This window comes from Mirounga leonina, unplaced genomic scaffold (genome assembly GCF_011800145.1).
Source record: "Mirounga leonina isolate KUSES-001 unplaced genomic scaffold, KU_Mleo_1.0 Mir_92, whole genome shotgun sequence".
NCBI lineage: Eukaryota > Metazoa > Chordata > Mammalia > Carnivora > Phocidae > Mirounga > Mirounga leonina.
In genome coordinates, this window is record NW_023270852.1 from 18,081,444 (window position 1) to 18,104,607 (window position 23,164).

A 23,164-nucleotide genomic window follows, 5' to 3' on the forward strand; every position below is an offset into this window, starting at 1 on the left:
CTTAAAAGCAATTTGCTTTCTGATTACTTCCTCCCCATCTCCCAATCATACCTATTTTCTAAAAAGTTGAGGTATTCTTTGGACCTCTCTCTCACATTTATGAAAGCTTTGAGACTGGGGTGGGAGAAGCAGTCTATGGTTTATCCCCCCTTGTTCTTTTGATTGCTTTTTTATTCTCCTCCTCCTTGTTTGTTTGTTTCTTTTTCACATGCAATGAGCTTTTTATTCCTTCATCAGGAACAAAATAAAGGGAAAAACAAAAAAAATCCATGACGCCTCAAAATGACAAAGATTTGGGGAAAACGGAAATTCCATACAGGAAACAAAGATTATACCAAAGATTTTCAGGGTTAAATGGGGACTCATGATCCTTCTGCAAGGAAGATGAAAATCACAGAATTCCTAGGACAGGACATCTAGTTCAGGCACAACAGACTATATAATTTGGAGAGCCTGGTGCAAAGTGAAAATGCAGCCCGTTCAAAATATAAGAACTTTGGGCGCCTGGGTGGCTCAGTTGGTTAAGCGACTGCCTTTGGCTCAGGTCATGATCCTGGAGTCCCGGGATCGAGTCCCGCATTGGGCAACCTGCTCAGCAGGGAGTCTGCTTCTCCCTCTCCCCTCCCCCTTCTTGTGCGCTCTCTCTCTCAAATAAATAAATAAAATCTTAAAAAAAAAAAAATAAGAACTTTGACACATATAAATAGAAAGATATCTCATGTTTATGGATTGGAAGAATTAACATTGTTAAAACGTCCACACTACTCAAAGCCATTTACAGATTTAGGGAAATCCCAATCAAGATTCCAATGGCATTTTTTTACAGTAATAGAAAAAACAATCCTAAAATTCATATGGAACCACAAAAGATTCCAAGTAGCCAAAGCAATCCTGAGAAAGAAGAACAAAGTTGGAGGCATCATACTTCCTGATTTCAAACTATATTACAAAGCTGCAGTAATCAAAACAGTAAACAGACACACCGATCAATGGAACACAATAGAGAGCCTCACATGTATGGTAAACTAATATTTGACAAGGGAGCTAAGCATACTCAGTGGGAAAAAGATAGTACATAGTGTTTTCAAAAAATGGTGCTAGGAAAACTGGGAATTCATATACAAAGAAAAAAAAAAAGGAAACTGGAGCCCTATCTTATACCATTCACAAAAACTAACTCAAACTGGATTAAAGATTTAAATGTGAGACCTGCCTGAAACCATAAAACTCCTAAAAGAAAACAGAGAAAATATATTCCTTGACATTGGTCTTGGCAATGACTTTTTTGGATATGACACCAAAGGCACAAATAAGAAAAACAAAAACAAACAAATGGAACTACATTAAACTAAAAAGCTTCTGTGCAGCAAAAGTAACAACAAGATGAAAAGGCAACCAAAGAAATGGAAGAAAATACGTTTTTTCAAACCATATATCTGATAAGGAGTTAATATCCAAAATACATAAGGAATTCCTACAACTCAATAGCAAAAACAAAAAGAACAAATAACCCAATTAAAAAATTGTCATAGGATCTGAATAGACATTTTTCCAGGGAAGATCTTCATATGGACAAGTTACCTGAAAAGGTGTACAACATCATTAACCATCAGGGAAATGTAAATCAAACCAAAACCACAATGAGAGATCACCTCACACCTGTTAACTGCTTATTATCAAAAAGGTAAGAGGTAAGTGCTAGCAAGGATGCAGAGAAAAGGGAACCCTTGTGCACTGCTGGTAGGAATGTAAACTGGTAATAGTCAGTATGGAAAATGGTATGGAGGTTCCTCAGAAAATTAAAAATAGAACTACCATATGATCCAGCAATTCTACCTCTGGGTATATATCTGCAGGAACTGAAATTACTGTCTCGGAGAGATATCTACACCTCTACGTTCATTGCATTGCAGCATGACTTACAATAGCTAAGACATGCCAACAACCTGCGCCCACTAATGGATGAATGGACAAAGAAAATTTTACAGATGTAATATTGCCCAGACATAAAATATAAGCAAGGGTGCCTCAGACCCTTGCCACTCAGAATGAAGTTGTGAAAAGACATTCATGCTTAGGTCCCAATCCTGAGATTCCTAGTGAACTGATTTGGCATGGACATTTTAAAAATTTGGCATCAACATTTAAAAAATGCTCCTCTTTAATTCTGTCATGTGACCAGGTTTAAGAACTACTGATTTAGGTTCTCCACCTGCCTCAGAAAAAAATCTGTTTCTTAATCATTCCCAAGTTGGGGATGAGTCCAAACAAATATCAAAGAGCTTTTCTGCAACTTAAAACTCAGTTAAAAATGTTGGGCTACTCAGAGCTCCTGGGTGGCTCAGTCGGTTGAGTGTCAGACTCTTGGTTTTGGCTCAGGTTGTGATCTTGGGTCATGGGATCAAGCCCCATGACGAGCCCTGCATCAAGCCCCATGTCGAGCCCCATGTCGAGCCCCAGAGCCCCATGTCAGGCTCCACGCTCGGTGGGGGATCTGCTTGGGGCTCTCTCTCCCTCTTCCTCTGCTCCTCCCCTCACTTACACTTGCTCTCTCTCAAGTAAATAAATCTGAAAAAATAAAAAGTTGGGCTACTCTTTTGTGAAAGTCAACAAAACCCAAACATGTATCAGTATTTCCGCCTTTCTGTCCTGTTCCCTCCCAAATGAATATAAAAGAACACTGGACTATGCATCAACAGTAATCACAGAGGACCACAAACCAAAAGAAAAAAAAAGTGGCAAGTATAACTGTGCAGGATGGTCTGAAACAGATGGGGTAGAACAGCCAGAGGTGGACCAGAGAAGGAATCCTGGTGAGAGCTGCCCTATGGGATGAGTGACAGGTAAGAGCACAGAGCGCTAGGAAGCAGAGGCAAGGGGGGAAAGGTGCAGGGCTGACATAGGGGGTGGTGTTTAAGTACCTGAAGAAACACCACAAAGTACCTTAGCTTCAACATAATCTCAACACATCTCAGGTTCCCATCAGAATGTCATTAGGGCCAGGGGTCCCTCTGGTATTTGGCCAAACCCTACACACTCTTACTCTTTGCCTATTACTCCTCTGCAGAGAGGAGAGCCTTTAGCTGCAGTCTGCTGTCCTTGCTCAAGGAATCCGAAGGCCTTCATCGTAGCCCCAACGGCTAAGCCCCCTCCAGGAAGCACCTTGCCCCTTGGGAGAAAGGTCCGTGTTTGTTCTCCTACCTGTGCTCTCCTCAGCCTGATTGAAGCCACAGATCTGGCAGATGCTCTGGACCCACTTATTCATGTCCTCCTCTGTCTCAGCCACCAGATAAAAGGTGCGCTCGCTGGTCTTGATGTCAAACACAAAACTATCCTGCAGCTCCTTCTTGTTGAAGGTCAGGCCTGCATCCACCTGCTCACAGAAGTTCAGGTTGATGATCCTCAAGGGCTTCTTTGAGTGATCATTCTTGTAGTATTCCAGAACATCTGGGTCACCGCTCATCCGGCCACTCCGCAGGATAAACCAGCGTTTCTTCCAGGCCTGAATAGGAAGGAGGAAGAAGAGGGAAAAAAAGTCATTAGTTATTTCAAAGCCTCTCAACGGGTGTTCAGAAATCACTAGGTTAAGGACAGGGACTGTTGCACCTGCAGGCTGAACATGGCCCCTATCTCTCTTTCATACTTACCCAGAGTTTAAAAATTAGAGGATGATTTTAGAATGCATGTTAGTGCAACACTTCACTATGGAAACAGGGTCCTATCACTATGAAATGAGATGTGGCATCCCATTTTTTAGATCAAGAAGTTAGATGGAGACAAACATTTTTGAGCAATTATTCCCTAGGCTAGAGTACAGACTCAAACTCATAGTACTTTTATTCAGGTGGAACTTGCAAAACCATTAGCATCTCAGTATATGGACGGGGAACCCAGCAAGGCATGGTGAGAGTTAAAGCAATGTCACATACAGCAAGGAACAGAAAAACAAGTTCCTGAACTTTTAGTACATTGTGCTTTTTACCAAATGATGATGCCTTGGAAGAGTCACATAGAAAGCCTTCTAAAACTTCTCCAAAGCACAGAACTTTAGGATTTCTTTCACTATCTTGCTCACTGTGATAGCCCGAGTACTTATAATCGGGCCTTGCACATATTAAGCACTCAACGTGTATCACTGAATAAACTCCTTGTATCATGCCATACAATTTAACACTTGATTACATATTTTCTTATGCTGTCTTCTACATTCCATCTCTTCAACAAGACTGTGTCATCTATGAGCAGACACCATTACAAAGTGGTAAAAAGATGTTACATGTAACAGGGAGCTTTGGGTCGGAGTCTACGTTTAACCACTGACTTGCTGTGTGATCTGCAGGTTAAGTCACTTACTGCTTTGGAGCTTGCTTCGTGTGTAGAATGAGAATCAGTATCACCACTACCTGCCCTCCCTACCTGGCAGGGTTTTCATTATGCAAATGTACCTAGAGCACCTAGTACACAACCCTGAAACACTACAAATGCCAAGGACTAGATTATTGTATTGCAAGTGGGCCCCCAGGCCACCTCAAAATCCTACCACGGTTACATAGTCTATGATTTTCTCTTGCTCTTTGGCAACAGTCTCTGAACTTCTCTCTCTTTAAATCTCCAGCATGCCCATTCTTTTTGTTTCATGAGAAAATATAAGCAATTAAGAGAATTTACACAGGCTCCAGCACCAAATTTATCCATCAGCCTGCATCTGCAGCAAAGTAGCCTGTTACTGGGGAGCATGCACAGTTCATCTGATCTAAAGCCAATGTCCTTCCATTTGTGGCTCCCTCTCACCTACAAGGGGACACCACTCTAACACTCTCCCATTCTCTGGAATCACTGCGTTTTCCCTTCCCACTAGGATGATTCCCATCAGGACACTAACATCCCCCATCCTGGGAAAAACAATTTAAAGCTTGACTTCATCCCATATCCCCCTCCAACTCTGGCCCAGTTTTCTGATCCACTTTACAATAAAACTTCAAAAAGAGTTTTCTATACTACTGGATCTTTGTTTCCTTTCTTCCCATTCTTTTTTGGAAACCAGTATAAACAGGCTGCCCCAGTCCTACCACTGACATAACTCAACAAAGGTCTCAAAGACTTCAAGGCCGCTAATGCAACTTTTGGGTTTTACTTGATCTCTCAGCAGCACCTGATACTGGTTTGTTCTGTCCTCTTTGAATCACCTTCTACCCTTGGCTTCAGAACTCACCCTCAATTCCCCTATCCCTCTGGCCTTTTTCAGGCTCCAGTACTGGTTCCTTCTCATCTCCCTGACCTCTAAATATTGGAATGCTCCCACACTCAATTCTCAGACTCTTTCTCTTCTCTCTCTACACCCACTCCCTAGGTTATTTTATTCAGTTTCACAGCTTTAAAAACCATCTACTTGCTGCAACTCCCAAATTTATTCCTCCAGCCCAGATCCATCTATTGAACTCCAGAGTCTTATATCCAACTCTTCACTAATAGGCATCTTAAACCCAATGTGCTCAAAACTCTTCATATCCTCCAAACCTGTTCTTCCTGTAATCTTACCCATCTCAGTTAACAGCAACTCCAGCCTTCCAGGTGCTCAGACCAAATTCCTGATGTCATCATTGACTCCTTTCACATTCCACATCTAATCCAACAACAAATCCTATGGGTTCAAACAGTTCAAAATACATCTACAATCTGGTCTCTTCGCACCTCCACTATTATTCACTGGTCTAGCCCACCATTTTGGAGTCTCCCTGCTTCCACCTTTTCATCCTGCAACCAAGTCTCAACATGGAAGCTGATATAAATCAGATCATGTCACTTCTCTGCACAAAGTCCCCAAAGGCTTTCCATCTCAGAGTAAAAACCAAAGTCTGCAAAATGGCCAACGGGTCTGACTTGACGGTCATCTCTCTCTCATGCTACATCTTTTACGCCATCTCCTGCCACTCTCTGCCTTGGCCATTCTGCTCTCGCCATACTAGTCACATACTTCTGCCTCAGGGCCTTTGCTCTAGGTGTTCTGTCTGCCTGAAATACTCCGCCCCCAGACATCTTCTCTTCAAGTCTCTATTCAAATGTCCCATTATTGGGGGGGGAGGGGAACATTCCTGATCACCCAATCCTAACACTCTCTTTCCCCCCTACTTTGCAATACTGGTCTTACTACTACTTATACCACCTAAAATACCACATTTTTGTTGAGTTTCTGTATCTACCACCCAAAATGTAAACACGAGGGCAAGGATTGGTTCTTTTTATTCCATGCTGCATCTTCAGTGTTTAGAATAGTGCCTGACATATAGCTGGCTATCAATGAATATGTATTGAATTAATTAATTGGCTAATCATTTTCTTTTCTTTTTTTTTTAAGGTTTTATTTATTTTTTGACAGAGAGAGACACAGTGAGAGAGGGAACACAAGCAGGGGGAGTGGAAGAGGGAGAAGCAGGCTTCCCACGGAGCAAAGAGCCCAATATGGGGCTTGATCCCAGGACGCTGGGGTCATGACCTGAGCCAATGGCAGACACTTAACGACTGAGCCACCCAGGTGCCCCTGGCTAATCATTTTCTTAAATGAACTCCTTACAGCATCTAGTAGGTTACAGGGATATAACTGGTGCCTAATAACTCTTACACTGAAATGAAGAAAAGGTATAGACAGGATAGAGCTGAAGAAAATTAAAAAAAATAAGCACTATCTATTTACAGTCACCTAAGATCTTGCCCAGGCCACTGCTTATAGAATTCTGTGTGGGCTTGTGTGTGTGTGTGCATATACAAGTGTGTGGGTAGCAAGGTACATTTTAAAAATGTATTGTTAATAGTTTAGCTTGTGTTTCAGTTCATGTGTCCCCTTCAGTGCTTGTCTTTGTAGAAAGAGCTGTCTCCAAATCACTGGTGTGCAGGTGCAAGCATAAACACACACAGACACACCCTCATAAACAAGAAAAAGGTGTCTGCTACAGATAAAATCGGAGCCTGTCAGGTTCTGTTTCCAAGGAAGTGGTGCAGGCTGATAAATGACTGCTTATCAAATGCCGATAAATTTATGGCAGAGCAGACGAGGCTGCCTAGTCTAGTCCCAAATTCTCATCCCTCTTCTGCCACACCACTTTCTCTCCAAGTCAATGCACCTTTAAAAAAAAAATCAAACAACTGAGAACCAAGTATAACCAACTCCAAAAAGTCTAGCTCCAATGACAACTTCTCTGATCCTCTTAGCTGAAATGGACCTCTACTTCCTCTGAACCTTCATATACTTTTTATGTACTTTTTATGACCTGTCATTTTCTACAACATATTACAGATATTTTTGGTATTTGTTGTTCCTTTCCAAGTAGATTATGAACATATCCTATTCTTCTAGAAATCTTTATGGTAGACATCTGCTAAATGTTACTAAGCAAGGGTCTTTATTGCTGAAACTTTCTTATCTCTCTGGCCTCATTTATGCCTCCTTCCTTCCTTCTTTCCATTCATCCATCCAACAAATATTTGTTTAGTGCTTACTATGCTGCAGGCATTATTCTAGATGCTGAGGATACAGCATGAATTACTGGTCTCCCAGAACTTACTATAGGTGCATAACAAATAACAAATTCATTTTTTTTTTTAAAGATTTTATTTATTTATTCATGAGAGACAGAGAGAGAGAGGCAGAGGGAGAAGCAGGCTCCCAAGGAGCAGGGAGCCCGATGTGGGACTCGATCCCAGGACCCTGAGATCATGACCTGAGCCGAAGGCAGACGCTTAACCATCTGAGCCACCCAGGCGCCCACAAATAACAAATTCAATATTCAAAAATCAATCAGTGTAATCCACTATACTAATAGGCTAAAGAAAAACCACACGGTCGTATCAATTGATGCAGAGTAAAGCATCTGACAAAATTTGACACCTATTCATAAAACTCAAAAAAATAGGAAGAGAGGAGGAGCTTCCTCAGTTTGATAAAAAGCATCAACAAAAGATCAACACCAACATTATACTTTGTAATTAATGCTTTTCCCCTAAAATCAGGAACAAGGCAAGGATGTCTGCTCACTCTCACCACTCTTATTCAACACGGTGCTGAAAGTTCTAGTCAGGGCAATAAAGAAATAGATATAAAAGGCATACAAATTAGAAAGGAAGAAAAAAATTGTCCCTATTTGCAGAAGACATAATTTTCCACACAGAAAATCCCAAGGAATTTAGAAAAAAAAACACTCAAAAAAAACTCCTGAAACTAATAAGTGACCCCATCAAGGTCACAGGATACAAGATGAACATATAAAAATCATTCGCTTCTACATACCAGCAGTGAACACGTGGGGATAGAGAATAAAAATAAAATGCCATTCATAGTTTGTTTTTAAACAATGAAATAGGTATAAATCTAACAAAATATGTATAGGACATGTATGCTGATAGCTATACAGTGCTGATGAAAGGAAAAAAGAAAACCACATGGAGAAGTATACCATGTTCATGGATTAGAAGACTCAACATAGTACATCTCCCCAAACTGATGCTCAGATTTGACACAATTTCTATCAAAATCCCAGCAAGAGTTTTTATAGACGTAGACAAAATTACTCTAAAAGTATATGGGAAGGCAAAGAAAGTGCGATAGCTAAAACAATTCTGAAAAGGAAGATAAAAGAGGGATTGTTAATTCACTAGATTCCAAGAGTTATTATATACCTACAGTTCTCAAGACTATGTGGTGTTGGCAGAAGCACACACACAGAACAAAGGAATAGAACACAGAACCCAGAAACAGCCCCACACAAATATGCCCAACTGATTTCTGATGAAAGTGAAAAAGCAATTCAGTGGAGGAAAGATGGTCTTTTCAATAAATAATGCAATTGGGCATCCATAAAGAAGTAAATGAACCTCAATTTAAATCTCACCTCTTATACGAGAATTAACTCAAAATGAATCATGGACTTAAATGTAAAACTATAAAACATTTAGAAAAAAAAAAAACTGTGGAGGAAATCTATCAGATCTAGAGCTAAGCAAGAGTTCTTAGACTTGACACCAAAAGCATAATCCATAAAAGTACAATCTTATAAATTAGACTTCAATGAAATGTAAAACTTTTGCTCTGCAAAAGCCTTTGTTAAGAGGACAAAAAGACACATACAGACGAAGGTGAAGGGATGAAGAAAGATATCCCATGCAAATGGAAGTTGAAAGAAAAGCCATGATGGCAATACTTGTATCAGACGAAACAGACTTTAAAATAAAGACTGTAACAACGGAGCATTACATAATGATAAAGAGATCAATCCAAAAAGAAGATATAACAATTGTAAATATCTATGCACCAACACAGGAGCACCTAAACACATAAAGCAACCAGTAACAGACATAAAGAGAGAAACTGACATTAATACAATAATGGTAGGGGATTTTAACATCCCACTTACAACAATAAATAGATCATGCAGAGAGAAAATTAATACAGACGCAGTGCCTTTGAATGACACGTTAGACCTGAAGGACTTAACAGATATATACAGAATATTCTATCAAAAAAAACAGCAGAATACACATTCTTTCCAAGTGCACACAGAACATTCTTGAGGAAAAATTGACAGGCCACCAAAAAAGTCTCAATAAATTTAAGAAGACTGAAATCATATCAAGTATCTTTTCTGACCACAACAGTAGGAAACTAGACCTCAACTACAATAAAAAACAAAAGCGGGGCACCTGGGTGGCTCAGTTGACTAAGTGTCCGACTTTTGATCTCAGCTCAGGTCTTTATCTCAGGGTTTTAAGTTTGGGCCCCACACTGGGCTCCATGCTGGGCATGGAATCTACTTAAAAAACAAAAAACCAGAAAAACCACAAACACATGGAGGCTAAACAATGTGCTACTAAATAACCAATGGGTTAACAAAGAAATAAAAAATGAAATAAAAAAACACATGGAGACAAACAAAAACGAAAACACAATGGTCCAAGATCTTTGGGACACAGTGAAAGCAGTTCTAAGAGGGAAGTTTATAGTGATACAGGTCTACTTCAAGAAATAAGAAAAATCTCAGGGGTGCCTGGGTGGTGCAGTTGTTAAACGTCTGCCTTCGGCTCAGGTCATGATCCCAGGGTCCTCGGATCAAGCCCTGCATCGGGCTGCCTGCTTGGCAGGAGGCCTGCTTCTCCCTCTCCCCCTCCCCCTGCTTGTGTTCCCTCTCTTGCTGTGTCTCTCTCTGTCAAATAAATAAATAAAATCTTAAAAAAAGAAATAAGAAATAAGAAAAATCTCAAATAAATGATCTAGCTTTACATTTAAAGGAACTAGAAAAAGAAGAACAAAGCCCAAGGCTAGTAAATGGAAGGAAATAATAAAGATCACAGCAGAGATAACTGAAGTCAAGACTAAAAAAAAGTAGGAACTATCAATGAAATCAAGAGTTGGTTCTTTGAAAAGATAAATGAAACTTTTAGTCAGACTCGTCAAGAAAAAAAAAAAGGACTCAAATAAAACTAGAGATGAAAGAGGAGAAATAACAACCAGTACCACACAAATACAAAAGATTGTAAGACACTACTACAGAAAATTATATGCCAACAAGCTGGACAACCTACAACCTACAAGAAAAATATTCCTAGAAACACACAATCTTCCAAAACTGAATCAAGAGGGAACAGAAAATTAGAACATGTTAATTACTAGTAACAAAATTGAATGGGTAATAATAATAAAAAAACGACTCCCAACAAACAAAAGTCCAGGCCAAAATGACTTCACGTGTGAATTCTACCAAATATTAAAGAAGTGTAAATACTTATTTTCTCAAACTATTCCAAAAAATAGAAGAGGTAGGGAAGCTTCCAAATTCATTCTATAAGACCAGCATTACCCTGATACTAAAACCAGAAAAAGATACTGTAAAATAAAATAAGACTACAGGCCAATATCTCTGATGAACATAAATGCAAAAATCCTCAACAAAATGTCAACACACCAAATTCAATAATGCATTAAAAGGATCATTCACATTTTTCCTATAGGAGCCACGGGGTTGAGAGGAGCATGGCCCTGTCCTCCCCATGCGATGGTGTGTGTTCCTCCACTGAGTTCCGTGTACTCTGAAAAGGGAGAGTCATCTGGCAAAAATGTTACTTTGCCTCAAATCTCCCATTGACCTGATACTGTGAGCTTTGTTCACACTAACTTGCACAAAAACAACAAATAGCCATATGCTGTAAGTGAATCAGTGGCGGCAAACCAGTTGAATCTTGGGGTACTGGTAGAGCCATGGTTCAAATTCCCAGAGTTTGAGGCAGTGAGACTTTACCATTCTGGCCAGAGTGCTTTTGGAAATATGTGTCGCGGGAGCCACATGTTTGCACCAACCCAAACCTGGCGCTGTTAGCACTGCACAGTGAACACAACAGAAGTGACATACCATCTGCTTTGCCCTGGCTGCCTCACTCAGCCTTACCACCGCTGGTCATGTCTAGAAGTCGCCGTATTGAGGACGTTCCTGAGCTTCCTTTGGCGGTTGAAGGTAAAGTTGAAGGCTACAAGAAGGCCTAGGAGACTGTTTTGCTTCTTAAGAAAGCTAAAGCTTGGAATTGTATCAAAAAGGTCTAGGTGAATGAGAGCTGGCAAGGGCAAAATGAGAAACCATCATTGTATTCAGCACAGAGGACCCTACACCATCTATAATGAGGGCAACGGAATCATCAAGGCCTTCAAAAACATCCCTGGAATTACTTTACTTAATGTAACCAAACTGAGCGTTTTTTAACTTGCTCCTGGTGAGCACATGCCATATTTCTGCATTTGGACTGAAAGTGCTTTCTGCAAGTTAGATGATCTGTATGGCACTTGGTGTAAGCCTGCCTCCCTCAAGAGTAACTACAACCTTTCAATGCATAAGATGCTTAATACAGACCTTAGCAGAATCTTGAAAAGCCCAGAGATCCAAAGAGCCCTCTGAGCACCGTGCAAGAAGATTCATCGCAGAGTCCTGAAGAACAAACCACTGAAAAACCTGAGAATCATGTTGAAGTTAAACCCATATGCAAAGTCCATGTGCCAGAACACCATTCTTTGCCAGGCCAAGAATCACAAACTCCAGATGGATAAGGCAAATTAGAAGCCAAATCATATGAGAAAGGGGTTCCAGGCAAGAAGCCTGTGGTAGGGAAGAAAGGAAAGGAGGCTGTTGGCGTTAAGAAGCAGAAGAAACCTTTGGTGGGAAGAAAGCCTGCAGCTACCAAGAAACCAACAGCCAAGAAGAGGATTGCAGAAAAGAAACCCACCATGGAAGAAAAGAAGCCTGCTGCATAAAAACTTAAATTTGTTTATTCTATAAAAGTCAAATCATTTTGGACAGCAAATTTTGAATAAAGACCTGATCAAAGGCAGTGAGGGGGGAAAAAATAAAAGGATCATTCACCACAATCAAGTGGGATTTATTCCAGGGATGCAAGGATGGTTCAATATCCACAAATCAACCAATGTGATTTATCACATTAACAAAATGAAGGATAAAAACCATACAGTCATCTCAATAGATGCAGAAAAGGCACCTAATAAAATTCAATATCCATTCATGATAAAAACTCTCAACAAAGTTGGTTTAGAGGGAACATACCTCCACATAATAAAAGCCATAGATGAAAAACCCACAGCTAACATCATACCCAATGGTGAAAAACTAAATGCTTTTCCTTTAAGATCAGGTAAAAGACACAGATGTCCACTCTCATCACTTTTATTCAATATAGTACTGGAAGTCCTAGTTGGCAGCAAGCAGATAAGAAAAATAAAAGTCATCCAAATTGGTAAGGAAGAAGTAAAACTTACACTATTTGCAGATGACATGATACTACACATAGAAAACCCTAAAGAATTTACCAAAATACTATTAGAATTGATAAATGAATTCAGTAAAGTTGCAGGATACAAAATTTAATATATAGAAATCTGTTGTGTTTATATGCACAAATAATGAAGTAGCAGAAAGAGAAACTAAGGAACAACCCCATTTACAATTGCACCAAAAAAAAAAAAAAAGATAGGAATAAATTTAACCAAGGAGGCAAAAGATCTATACTCTGAAAACTATTAGAAAGTAATGGAAGAAACTGAAAATGATACAAACAAATAGAAAGATCTATCATGATCATGAACTGGAAAAATTATTAGTGTTAAAATGTCCATACTATTCAAAGCAAATGACAGATTCAATGCAGTCCCTATCAAAATACCAAAAGGATTTTTCACAAAATTAGAACAAATAATACTAAAATTTGGATGTTACCACAAAAGACCCTGTATAGTCAAAGCAATCTTGAGAAAGTACAAAGCTGGAGGCATCAGAATCCCAGATTTCAAGATATACTACAAAGCTATAATAATCAAAACAGTATGGTACTGGCACAAAAATAAACACATAGATCAATCGAACAGGATAGAGCCCAGGAAAAAACTCATGCTTATAAGGTCAATTAACCTATGACAAAGAGGGCAAGAATATACAATGGGGAAAAGATATTCTCATCAATGGTGTTGGGAAAACTGGACAGCTACATGCAAAAGAATGAAATTTCTTATACCATACACAAAAATAAACTCAAAATGGATTAAAGACCTAAATATGAGACCTGAAACCATAAAACTCCTAAATGAAAACAAAGGAAGTAGTCTCTTGAACATCAGCCTTAGCAATATATTTATGCTAGGCAAGGGAAACAAAAGCAAAAATAAACAAGTGGGATTACACCAAAATAAAAAGCTTTTGCACAGTTAAGGAAATCATCAACAAAACAAAAAAGCAACCTACTGGGTGGGAGAAGATACTTGCAAATGATTTTTCTGATAAAGGGTTACTATAAAAAGTATGTAAAGAACTTAGGCAACTCAACGGCTAAAAAAAAAAAAAAATCCAACTTTTTGGATTGAGTAGATATTTTCCCAAAGACATACAGAGGCTAAAAGATGGATGGATGAAAAGATGCTCCACATCACTAATCATCAGGGAAATGCAAATCAAAACCACAATGAGCTACCACCCCACACCAGTCAGAATGGCTATTATTAAAAAGAAATAACAAGTGTTGGTGAGGATGCAGAGAAAAGGGAAACCTTGTGCACAAGGGTTGGTGAAATGTAAATGAATCCTTGTGCACAAAGGTTGGTGAAAATGTAAACTGGTGCAACCACTGTGGAACAGTATGCTGATTCCTCAAAAAATTAAAAATAGAAATACCATATGATCTGGTAATTCCATTCCTGGGTATTTACTGCCCCCTCCCCCAAATCCCTGAAAACACTAATTCGAAAATATATATGCACCTCTATATTCATTTCAGCATTATTTACAAAGGCCAAGGTATGGAAACAATTCAAGTGTGTATCAACAGATGAATGAATAAAGATGTCGTGTACACACCCACAGACACCACCCCCCACAAACACACAGACACATGAATGTCACTCACCCATTAAAAGAGTGAGATCTTGCCATTTGTGACAACACGTATGGACCTAGAGGGTATTATGCTAAATGAAATAAGTTAGTCAGAGAAAGACAAACACCATATGATTTCAGTTACCGGTGGAATCTAAAAATCAAAAGGAGCAAACAACAATAACAACAAAGCAGAAACAGACTCATAAATGTGGAGAACAAACTGGTAGTCGCTAGAGGGGAGGGGAGTGGGAGGAATGTGTGAAATAGCTGAAGGGGATAAAGAGGTATAAATTCCCAGACATAAAAATAAATAAGTCACAGAGATGAAAGTATAGCATAGGGAATACAGTCAATAATACTGTAATAATGTTGTATGATGACAGATGGTTACACCATCATGATGAACACTGCATAATGTATAGAATTGTCAAATAACTATGTTGTGCACCTCAAACTAATAACATTGTATATCAAGTATACTTAAATAATAAAATTTTAAAAAGATAAAAAGACAAGCTTTAGAGTAGGAGAAAATATTTGCAAACCACATATTCAATAAAGAATAGTATCTAGAACATATAAAGAACTCTCAACACTCAACAGTTAAAAGAGGGAAACAATCCAGTTAGGACAAGTGCAAAAGACATGAAAAGATATTTCACCAAAGAGAATATATAGATAGTAAATAAGCACATGCAAAGATGCTCAATAGCTTTAGCCATTCTGGAAACACAAATTAAAATGCAATGAGATCTTATCACAGACCTATCAGAATGGTTAAAATAAAAGAATTGTAACACAAAATGCTGGTAATGAGGCAGAGAAAATGGGTCAAACATTGTTGGTAATAATCTAAAATGATACAGCCACCCTGGAAAACAATTTGGCCATTTTTGTTATTGTTGTTTAATGTTTTGTTTTGTTTTTTTGGGGGAGAGAGCTCTCCCGACACAGGGCTCGATCTCATGACCTTGAGATCATGACCTGAGCCGAAATCAAGAGTTGACATTTAACTGACTGAGCAACCCAGGCACCCGTACTTTGGCCATTTCTTAAAAAACTAAACATGCAACTACTATATACCTCGGCAATTGCTCTCCTATTTATTCCAGAGAAATAAAGATTTATTTCATGCAAAAACTTGTACATGGATGTTTAAGTTTTATTTATAAGAGCTCCAAATTGGAACAATCTAAGTGTCCTTCAATGGGAGAATGGCTAAATAAACTGTAATATATCCATACCATAGTATACTACTCAGCAATAAAAAAAAAAAAGGAACAAAGTATGGACACACATAAAATCTTAAATGCATCTCCAGAGAGTTATGCTGAGTCAACAAAGCCAATCCCAAAAGGCTACATACTGCACAACTGCACTTACCTACAATTCTTGAAATGGAAGAATTTAGGAATGGACAGATTAGTGGTTGTCAGTGGTTAAGAAGGGGCTTGGAGTAGGACAGATATGAGTATGGCTATAAAAGGGTGGTATGAGAGATTCTTACAGTGATGGAAGTGCTCCGGATCTCAATACCAACATTCTTGTTGTGATACTGTAGTATAGTTTTGGAAGATGTGACCACTGGGGGGACACTAGTAGAGGGTGTATGGGATCTCTATATTATTTTTACAACTACCTATGAAACTAAAGTTATCTCAAAATAAAGTTTAATTAAAAGGAAACTGCTCCATAATAGAATTAGAATGTTCATAGATGGGGGGTGCCTGGGTTGGTATAGTCAGTTGGTTAAGTGTCTGACTCTTGGTTTCAGCTCATGTCATGATCTCAGGATCATGGGACAGAGCCCTGTGTCAGGCTCTGCATTCAGTGCAAAGTCTGCTTGAGATTCTCTCTCCCTCTCCCTCTGCTCCTCCCACTTGTGTTCTCTCTCTCTAAAATAAATAAAATCTTAAAAAAAAAAAAGAATGTTCATAGACAGGAACTGTATTTGAAGAAAACCATAAGGAGGAAATGACTATTTCTCAGAGAAGAAAAATAAACATCATGGAAAGAAAGGTTGTTAATAGCTGGCTAATGACTATGACCAGATCCAGCTGTCCTCAATCTTTCCCACTCAGGGATGGGGAGAGGACCTTAGGAAATCACAACGTGAAAATATGAGTGAACTTCAGAGTTCAGGCTTCTGAGCAGGAGGGCACAAAATGGAGTAGACGAAGAGTCATTCATATTTCTCAACCTTCCCAACTACATACCAGCTCTAGGGATTCTTGTACTGTAAAGACAAGGCATGATTCTTGGCCTTAGAGAATAAAAGTTCCCAGATAGACAATAAAAATATACATAAGATGCCAACTATCATCTCTTGTTTTTCTGTGTAGCAGCCAGTCTCCAAGATAGCCCCCCTAATCAGTCTCACTTCCTAGTACAGCCTTATGTGGTCTCCTCCCACACTGAATAAGGATGACCAAGAGGATATTGCATAAACAACAGTGTGTGACTTTGAAGGCTAAGTAATTATAGACACGACAGCTTCTTTCCTGTTCTCCTCTGGATTAGCTGCCATGTTGTAAGGACACTCAAGCAGTACTGAGGAGGACTGCACATGGTGAGGAACTATGGCCTCCCACCAGCCATGTAAATGAGCTCTTCTTAGAAGCACATACTTCAGCCCCAGTCAAGCCTTCAGATGCCTGCAGCTGTAGACAACTTTCTGACTGCAATTTCATGAGCCAAATCCACCAAACAAAAGCGCTCCTGAATTCCTGACTCACAGAAACCATATGAAATATTAAGTATTTATTGTTGTTAAAGCCAGTAAGTTTCAAGCCATTTGTTATGCTGCAATAAAGTAACAAATACATTCTACTTTCCATTTCCAGGGCTAGATGCATATAACCAAAGGTAACCACTGGGAGGAAAGCCTTGTCTATTTAGAAGACTAAAAGAGAGCCTAAAAGAGAGACTTAATAGGCAAATGGAACAGAAGAATCCAGAAACAGACCCATACACAGTCACTAGATTTATGAAAAAGGTGATACTGCTATAGAGAAAAGAATGATCTTTTTAATAAATGGTGATAGGTCATTTGATAATTATAGGGAAAGATTCTTAATCCTTATTTCATGCCACATGTGAAAATTAGTTTCAGATCATTATAAATCCAAATGTGAAAGATACAGCAATAAAGCATTTAGAGGAAAATGTCTTCATGACTTTGGGGTAGGCAAAGCTTTCTTGAATACTCAAAAGTTACTAAAACAAGAGAAAAAGTAATAAATGGTACTACATTAAACTTAGTGTCTGGCAACATCAAGAGGATGAAAAGCCAAGTAAGAGGAGATACTTGCAATACATATATTCAATGAAGGACTCATATTCAGAACATATAAGAAAAAAAAAAACCTCCTACATATTAGCAAGAGAAAGACCACTTGATAGAAAAATTGGCAAAAGATCTGAATAGCCACTATACAAAAGAGATCCAAAAGGCAATAAGCATATAAGAAGATCTTGATTTCATTAGTCATTGGGAAAATGCAAATTAACACCAGGACATAACCGCCAGAATGGTTTTACCAACAAGACTGATAATCATAAGCACTGGGAAGAATATGGAGAAACTGACACTCTCATACCCTATTAGCAAGAGTGTAAATTGGTATAAACCCTTTGGGAAACTATGGCAGTATCTACTAAAGCTGAACATACACCCCAGGACCCCACAATTCTACTCCTAGTAATTATATACAGATATCCACCAAAATACATGTACCATATCATGCTTGCTTTTCTGCTCTATTTTAAGCGCTTAATGTGTATAGTCTGGGGTACTGTCAGAGTTTCCTACCAGTTGTCCTAATTAAATGCTTACCAATGCATCCAGTTTAATCTTCCAGTTTAATCAGAGCAAAATTCTGATCATGTTACTGCTCCCACTATCCAAAATTTTCATGACTCTCCATCATCTGCACAACAAAGTTCAATTTCTATGGCTTAGGGTTTTTTTTTTAATTAAAAATTTTAAAATCTATTTTCAATGTGGTAAGATATACTGAACATAAAATTTACCATTTTTACCACTTTAAGTGTACAGTTCTGTGGCATTAAGTACATTCACACTGTTGTTGAGCCATCAATACCATCTTTCCCCAGAACTTTTTCATCTTCCCCAACTGAAACTTTGGGTCCATTAAACACTAACTCCCTACTCCCCACTCTATCAAGTCCCTAAAAACCACCATTAAACTTTCTGCCTTTATGAATTTAACTCTTCATATATGTGGAATCATACAATATTTGCCCTTTTGTGACTGGCTTATTTCACTTAGCACGAGGTCTTCAATGTTAATCCATGTTGTAGCGTGTGTCAGACTTTCATTCCCTTTTAAGGCTGAATAATATTCCGTTGTGTGTATAAGTCACATTGTGTTTATCCATTCCATCTGTTGATGTACTCTTGGGTTCTGTGGCTCAGTTTTAGGGCCTTTACAATTTAGCTCAAACCTACTTTCCCATCTCATTTCTACTCCTTTATTTATACTTTGTTATCTACACACATACATACACACACACACACACTGTAACTACTCAAACCAAGTTTAATTTTCACTGTTCCCTAAACATACTTTTCTACCTCCACACTCTCAATTTCCTCCTATCTGAAAAGCCTCCCAATCTTCCTCCTTTTCTAAATTCTCCAAAGTTTTGCTTATATTTCAATGCTATCCTGTAATGTTACCATTTTTGATCATCCTTCTCACAAGGTTCCAAAATCTAGAGTTCTTTCAGAATAGAGGGTCTGGTCTTCCTCTTCCCCAGATCCTCACATAGGGCCTTCCTTTGGCACATAAGTACTCTAATTATAGAATTACACAAAATAGCTAAATTTCATTAAAACACAGGTATACATACTTAGGCTTAAATATCTCATCATGAAACTTTTTCCATTTTCAATAATAAACTATATTAAGTCACTTAAAGTAGACAATATGAAGATTTAAAGGTATCACATTCTGCCTAATTCCTGGTATAACCCAACCAAGCAGAAGAAACCTTATTAATTCAGATCAACGAAAACTCAAAGTGAGGGGCACAAATGGAGAGAAATGAGGAGAGCAGAATGAGGGAGATGCTGCAGAGTGGGATGAGAAAAGCTTCAGATCAGAGTGAAAATACCCAAATTACAGTCCTAGTTCTTGCTCTATAAACTGGGACAAAATTTTTTAACTTTCCTAAGCCTCAATAACCACACATTTAAAAGGGAGAAAATACAAAACTAGTATTAGTACATAGAGTAATAAGTAAGGTTTAAAAATATAAAAGCACCTAGAACCAGACTTGGCATGATAGGTGGCGAGTACATAGCTCTTGAGTCTAAAGCATTCCAAGGAGACTCTGAGATCATGAAACTGGCAAGAGAGTTCTCACTATAAAAGATCCCCACATTTCCCACTCATTGTTCTTTCTACTTGATCATCATTAAGAAGCCAGCATTTTTTTCCTTCTTCATGCCCTGTATCACACATCAGCAACTCCTCCGGGTTCTGCCTCTTTCGGTCAAAGGTATGACTTTTCTTCCAGTCTCTCAGGCTCAAAACCATCTACTTCCACTTAGTTCTTCCTGCTACTTCACTGCTCAGGCCAAATCAATAAGCTCCTTTTACAGTATTCAGGAAAACAAGCAAAATTCTGCTCAATGTTTTGAGGGATATAGAAAAGAGGCAAGATCTAACCACTCCTTTCAAATAATTTATGAGTTTACAATGTTGCAGGAACAAAAGACATGAACACATGTCCCTAAAATAAAAAGCAAATTTTGTGGCGCCTGGCTGGCTCAGTTGATAGAGTATGCAACACTTGATCTCAGGGTTGTGAGTTCAAATTCTACATTGGGTGTGGAGCCTACTTAATTTAAAAAAAAAAGCAAATTTTTAGAAGTACCATAAAAGGAGACATAATATGCTGTTAGGCCACTGAAGCAGGGAAATCAAACTGGGAGGGGGGCAGGGAGAGAGAAGTGAAATATGAATGAACATGAACAATGAAGAAGATAGGGTTTGATACATGGTTTTGTGAAGGAAGGAGAAATGGACATTTCTTATAGAGTACACAATATGACCAAGGCCTAGGGATGGGAAAATGTTAAGATAAGTTCAGAAAATATGGAATAGTCTCTTTTAAATGTGGAAAAGGAGAAAAGGAAGAGCTTGGTGGTTCTGGAAAGCCTTGAACACCACCCTAAGAAATTTTGCTTTTCTTTTACTGGTAATGGGGAGCCACTGAAGAGTACAGATCAGCAGAGACATGACTGTTGTTCCTGTACTGTTATCTGGCAGAATGATGACAATGAACCAGAGAAAGGAAAAATAAGAGGCTGATAAAATTATTTAGAAAGCTGTTGCAGTAATCTGTAAACGTGAGAGAAGATGGCAAGGAGACAGAAAGGAAAAGACAATGTAAATCACTTTGTTCAACAATGGGGCTTAAAGAAGTATATGGTAGAGCAGCCTACTCTCAAGAAAGAACCTTCCATTTGTGTCTGTGATTAAGAGAATGCCACCATCTTCTCTGATGAAACAGGAGTGACTGTTTTCCTTTTGTACCCAAATCCAGTCAAAAAAACAAACCATTTCACAACCATTCAAACCACAGACATGTACCGTGGGTACATATGACCTGGAAATTGCATAACTCCCTGCTGCCGAGCAGAGAGCACATGTTCCACAGGAACCTGTCTCTGTTCTTTAGGTTAAGATTCCAAGGTAGCATGTAGAATGAGGCCATGAGATCTTCCTATTGCTCTTGGCACCTAGAAAACTCCAGGAGGCCCCAGTTTAGCTTTAAACTGGCCATAACGCACAGGATGTTGTGTTCAGTTCTGGTGGTGACAACGGGACTTGAAATCCTACGGTACTAGGATTCAGTGAGGTTCCACCTGGAGTCATGATTGCAGTGTTCTAAGATATAAGGAGCTGACATGTGGAAGAGCAATTTGATTTATTTTGGGTGATCCCACATACTAAAGTTGAACTACTGCCAGTAGGCACATACTACAGAAAAGCAGATTTTGGCTCCGTGTAAGTAAGTAAGAATTTTCTGAAAGAGTGGTCCACAGCAGGGCCCTTGGAAACTGGAAAACTACTCAGCATTGGAGAGGAGTGTCTAGAGAGCCCAAGCCATGGGTCAGCAAACTTGTTCTGTAAAGCGCAGAGAGTAAATATTTTTAGGCTTTGCAGGCTGTATAGTCTGTCCCAACTACTCAAATCCGGAGTGGCAGGGAAGAAGCCACAGATAATCTGTAAGCACACGAGAATGGCTTTGTTTAAAACTATGTAGAAAAAGAGAGGTATTGGGCAAGATCTGTTTGCTGACCTTTGACTTAGGCTAGGGATGGGGAGGGAGACTGAAAAGGGGGCTCAAGCAGTGGATCAGTAGACAGACAAGGGACGAAGGTCTCTTCCAATTTTGAGAGTCTTATATATTTTTAACCAAGAAAATCTAATATGGTAACAACTCATTCAATCAGATTATTCAGATTCTTCAAATAGAGGGTTGTGTGCTTTTACATAACCTACTATTAATTAGAACCCCCTTATACTTTCAGCCTGAACAGCTGAAAATATTTCTAAAACTCCAGAATCTTCTGCCCTGCCTTAGGTATTGTATCAAAGATAACAGAACTTTTCTTTGATGACTAAGGACTTAGAGCCTCATATCATCTTTCTAGATACCAAATCTCACATGCCTTGTGGTTAAAATTGTAGAAAGGTCAAGACATTTCTTGGAAGAGGGTTTTGTGTAACTCCTAGAAATGGGTGTGTCCTTTGAACTTCCCTCTTTCTGATGAGGGTAAAGCCAAAAACTGCCAATAAACCAGGAGAATCCTGTCAGGTGAGGATTATAGTTAGTTATAATATAATCTCAGAATCTGAGGTTACTGGATGGTATCAACAGACTGAACTTGTTAGTCAGGGTTATTAAAAACATAGTATCTGCATCTTCAAAAAGTTCTTGGCTTTATAGGTAAAAAAATATTCATCAATATCACAAATGCACACACACACATGCTTTCATTCACCTTTCTCTAAGTGAAACACTAGCTCAATCACAAAGACACAGAAGAATCTGACTTGGCTTTTGAGCACGTGAGGCACAGCCATGTCCCAATACACTGCAGCATGAAGTACACTAGGCCAGTCTTATGTTCCATAGCAGTTAAGAACAAACAGTAAGAGAATCCAGTGGGTCACGTAATGGTCACATATTTCTGGAGGAACACTTCCTGAGTGAGAAAGGGCTTCTTGCTATTCTTACTCTAGGAACACTTCAACTACTCTTGACCCAGTGACTTTACACTCTGAGGGGGGAAAAAATGGCAGTTGCTGAGCACCTGCTACATATCATGTGCTTTCTATCCATTATCACATTTTAATCCAAACCAATGCTGCAAGGCAACTATGATCCCCTTTGTACAGATGAGGAAAATGAGTTTCATCAAGGCTAAACAATTGGCAGAGATCACAACCCCAGATCTTCTGGCGGGTCAGAGCTAGCGTCCAGAAAGAACTTGAGAAGCTAATACAGATAAACTGCTGACTACACGTTGAGACACACTGGCTAGAGCATTTATGAAAGTCAAGTTCACAGTTGGCGATAGAAATAGAGGGATTAGAACTCAGGTCTCAGCTCCTAGTCCAGAATTATTTCCACTCCTCAAATCCAAATTCCCTAGGAGAGAGCGGCATAATTACATGCTCTTGACTCATTTATCAGTAATAAAGTTTTCCTCT

General features: G+C 38.9%; 1 protein-coding gene and 1 pseudogene across 1 annotated transcript in view; one reads left to right on the forward strand and one right to left on the reverse strand.

Annotated features, from left to right (window-relative positions):
- Positions 1-23,164, reverse strand: part of GAB2 (GRB2 associated binding protein 2) — a 187,363-nt gene that overhangs the window by 55,785 nt on the left and 108,414 nt on the right. The window contains 1 exon segment of the mRNA XM_034995047.1: positions 3,202-3,502. Within this exon segment, the coding sequence (XP_034850938.1) occupies positions 3,202-3,502 (301 nt within the window).
- Positions 11,004-12,359, forward strand: LOC118003931 (annotated as a pseudogene).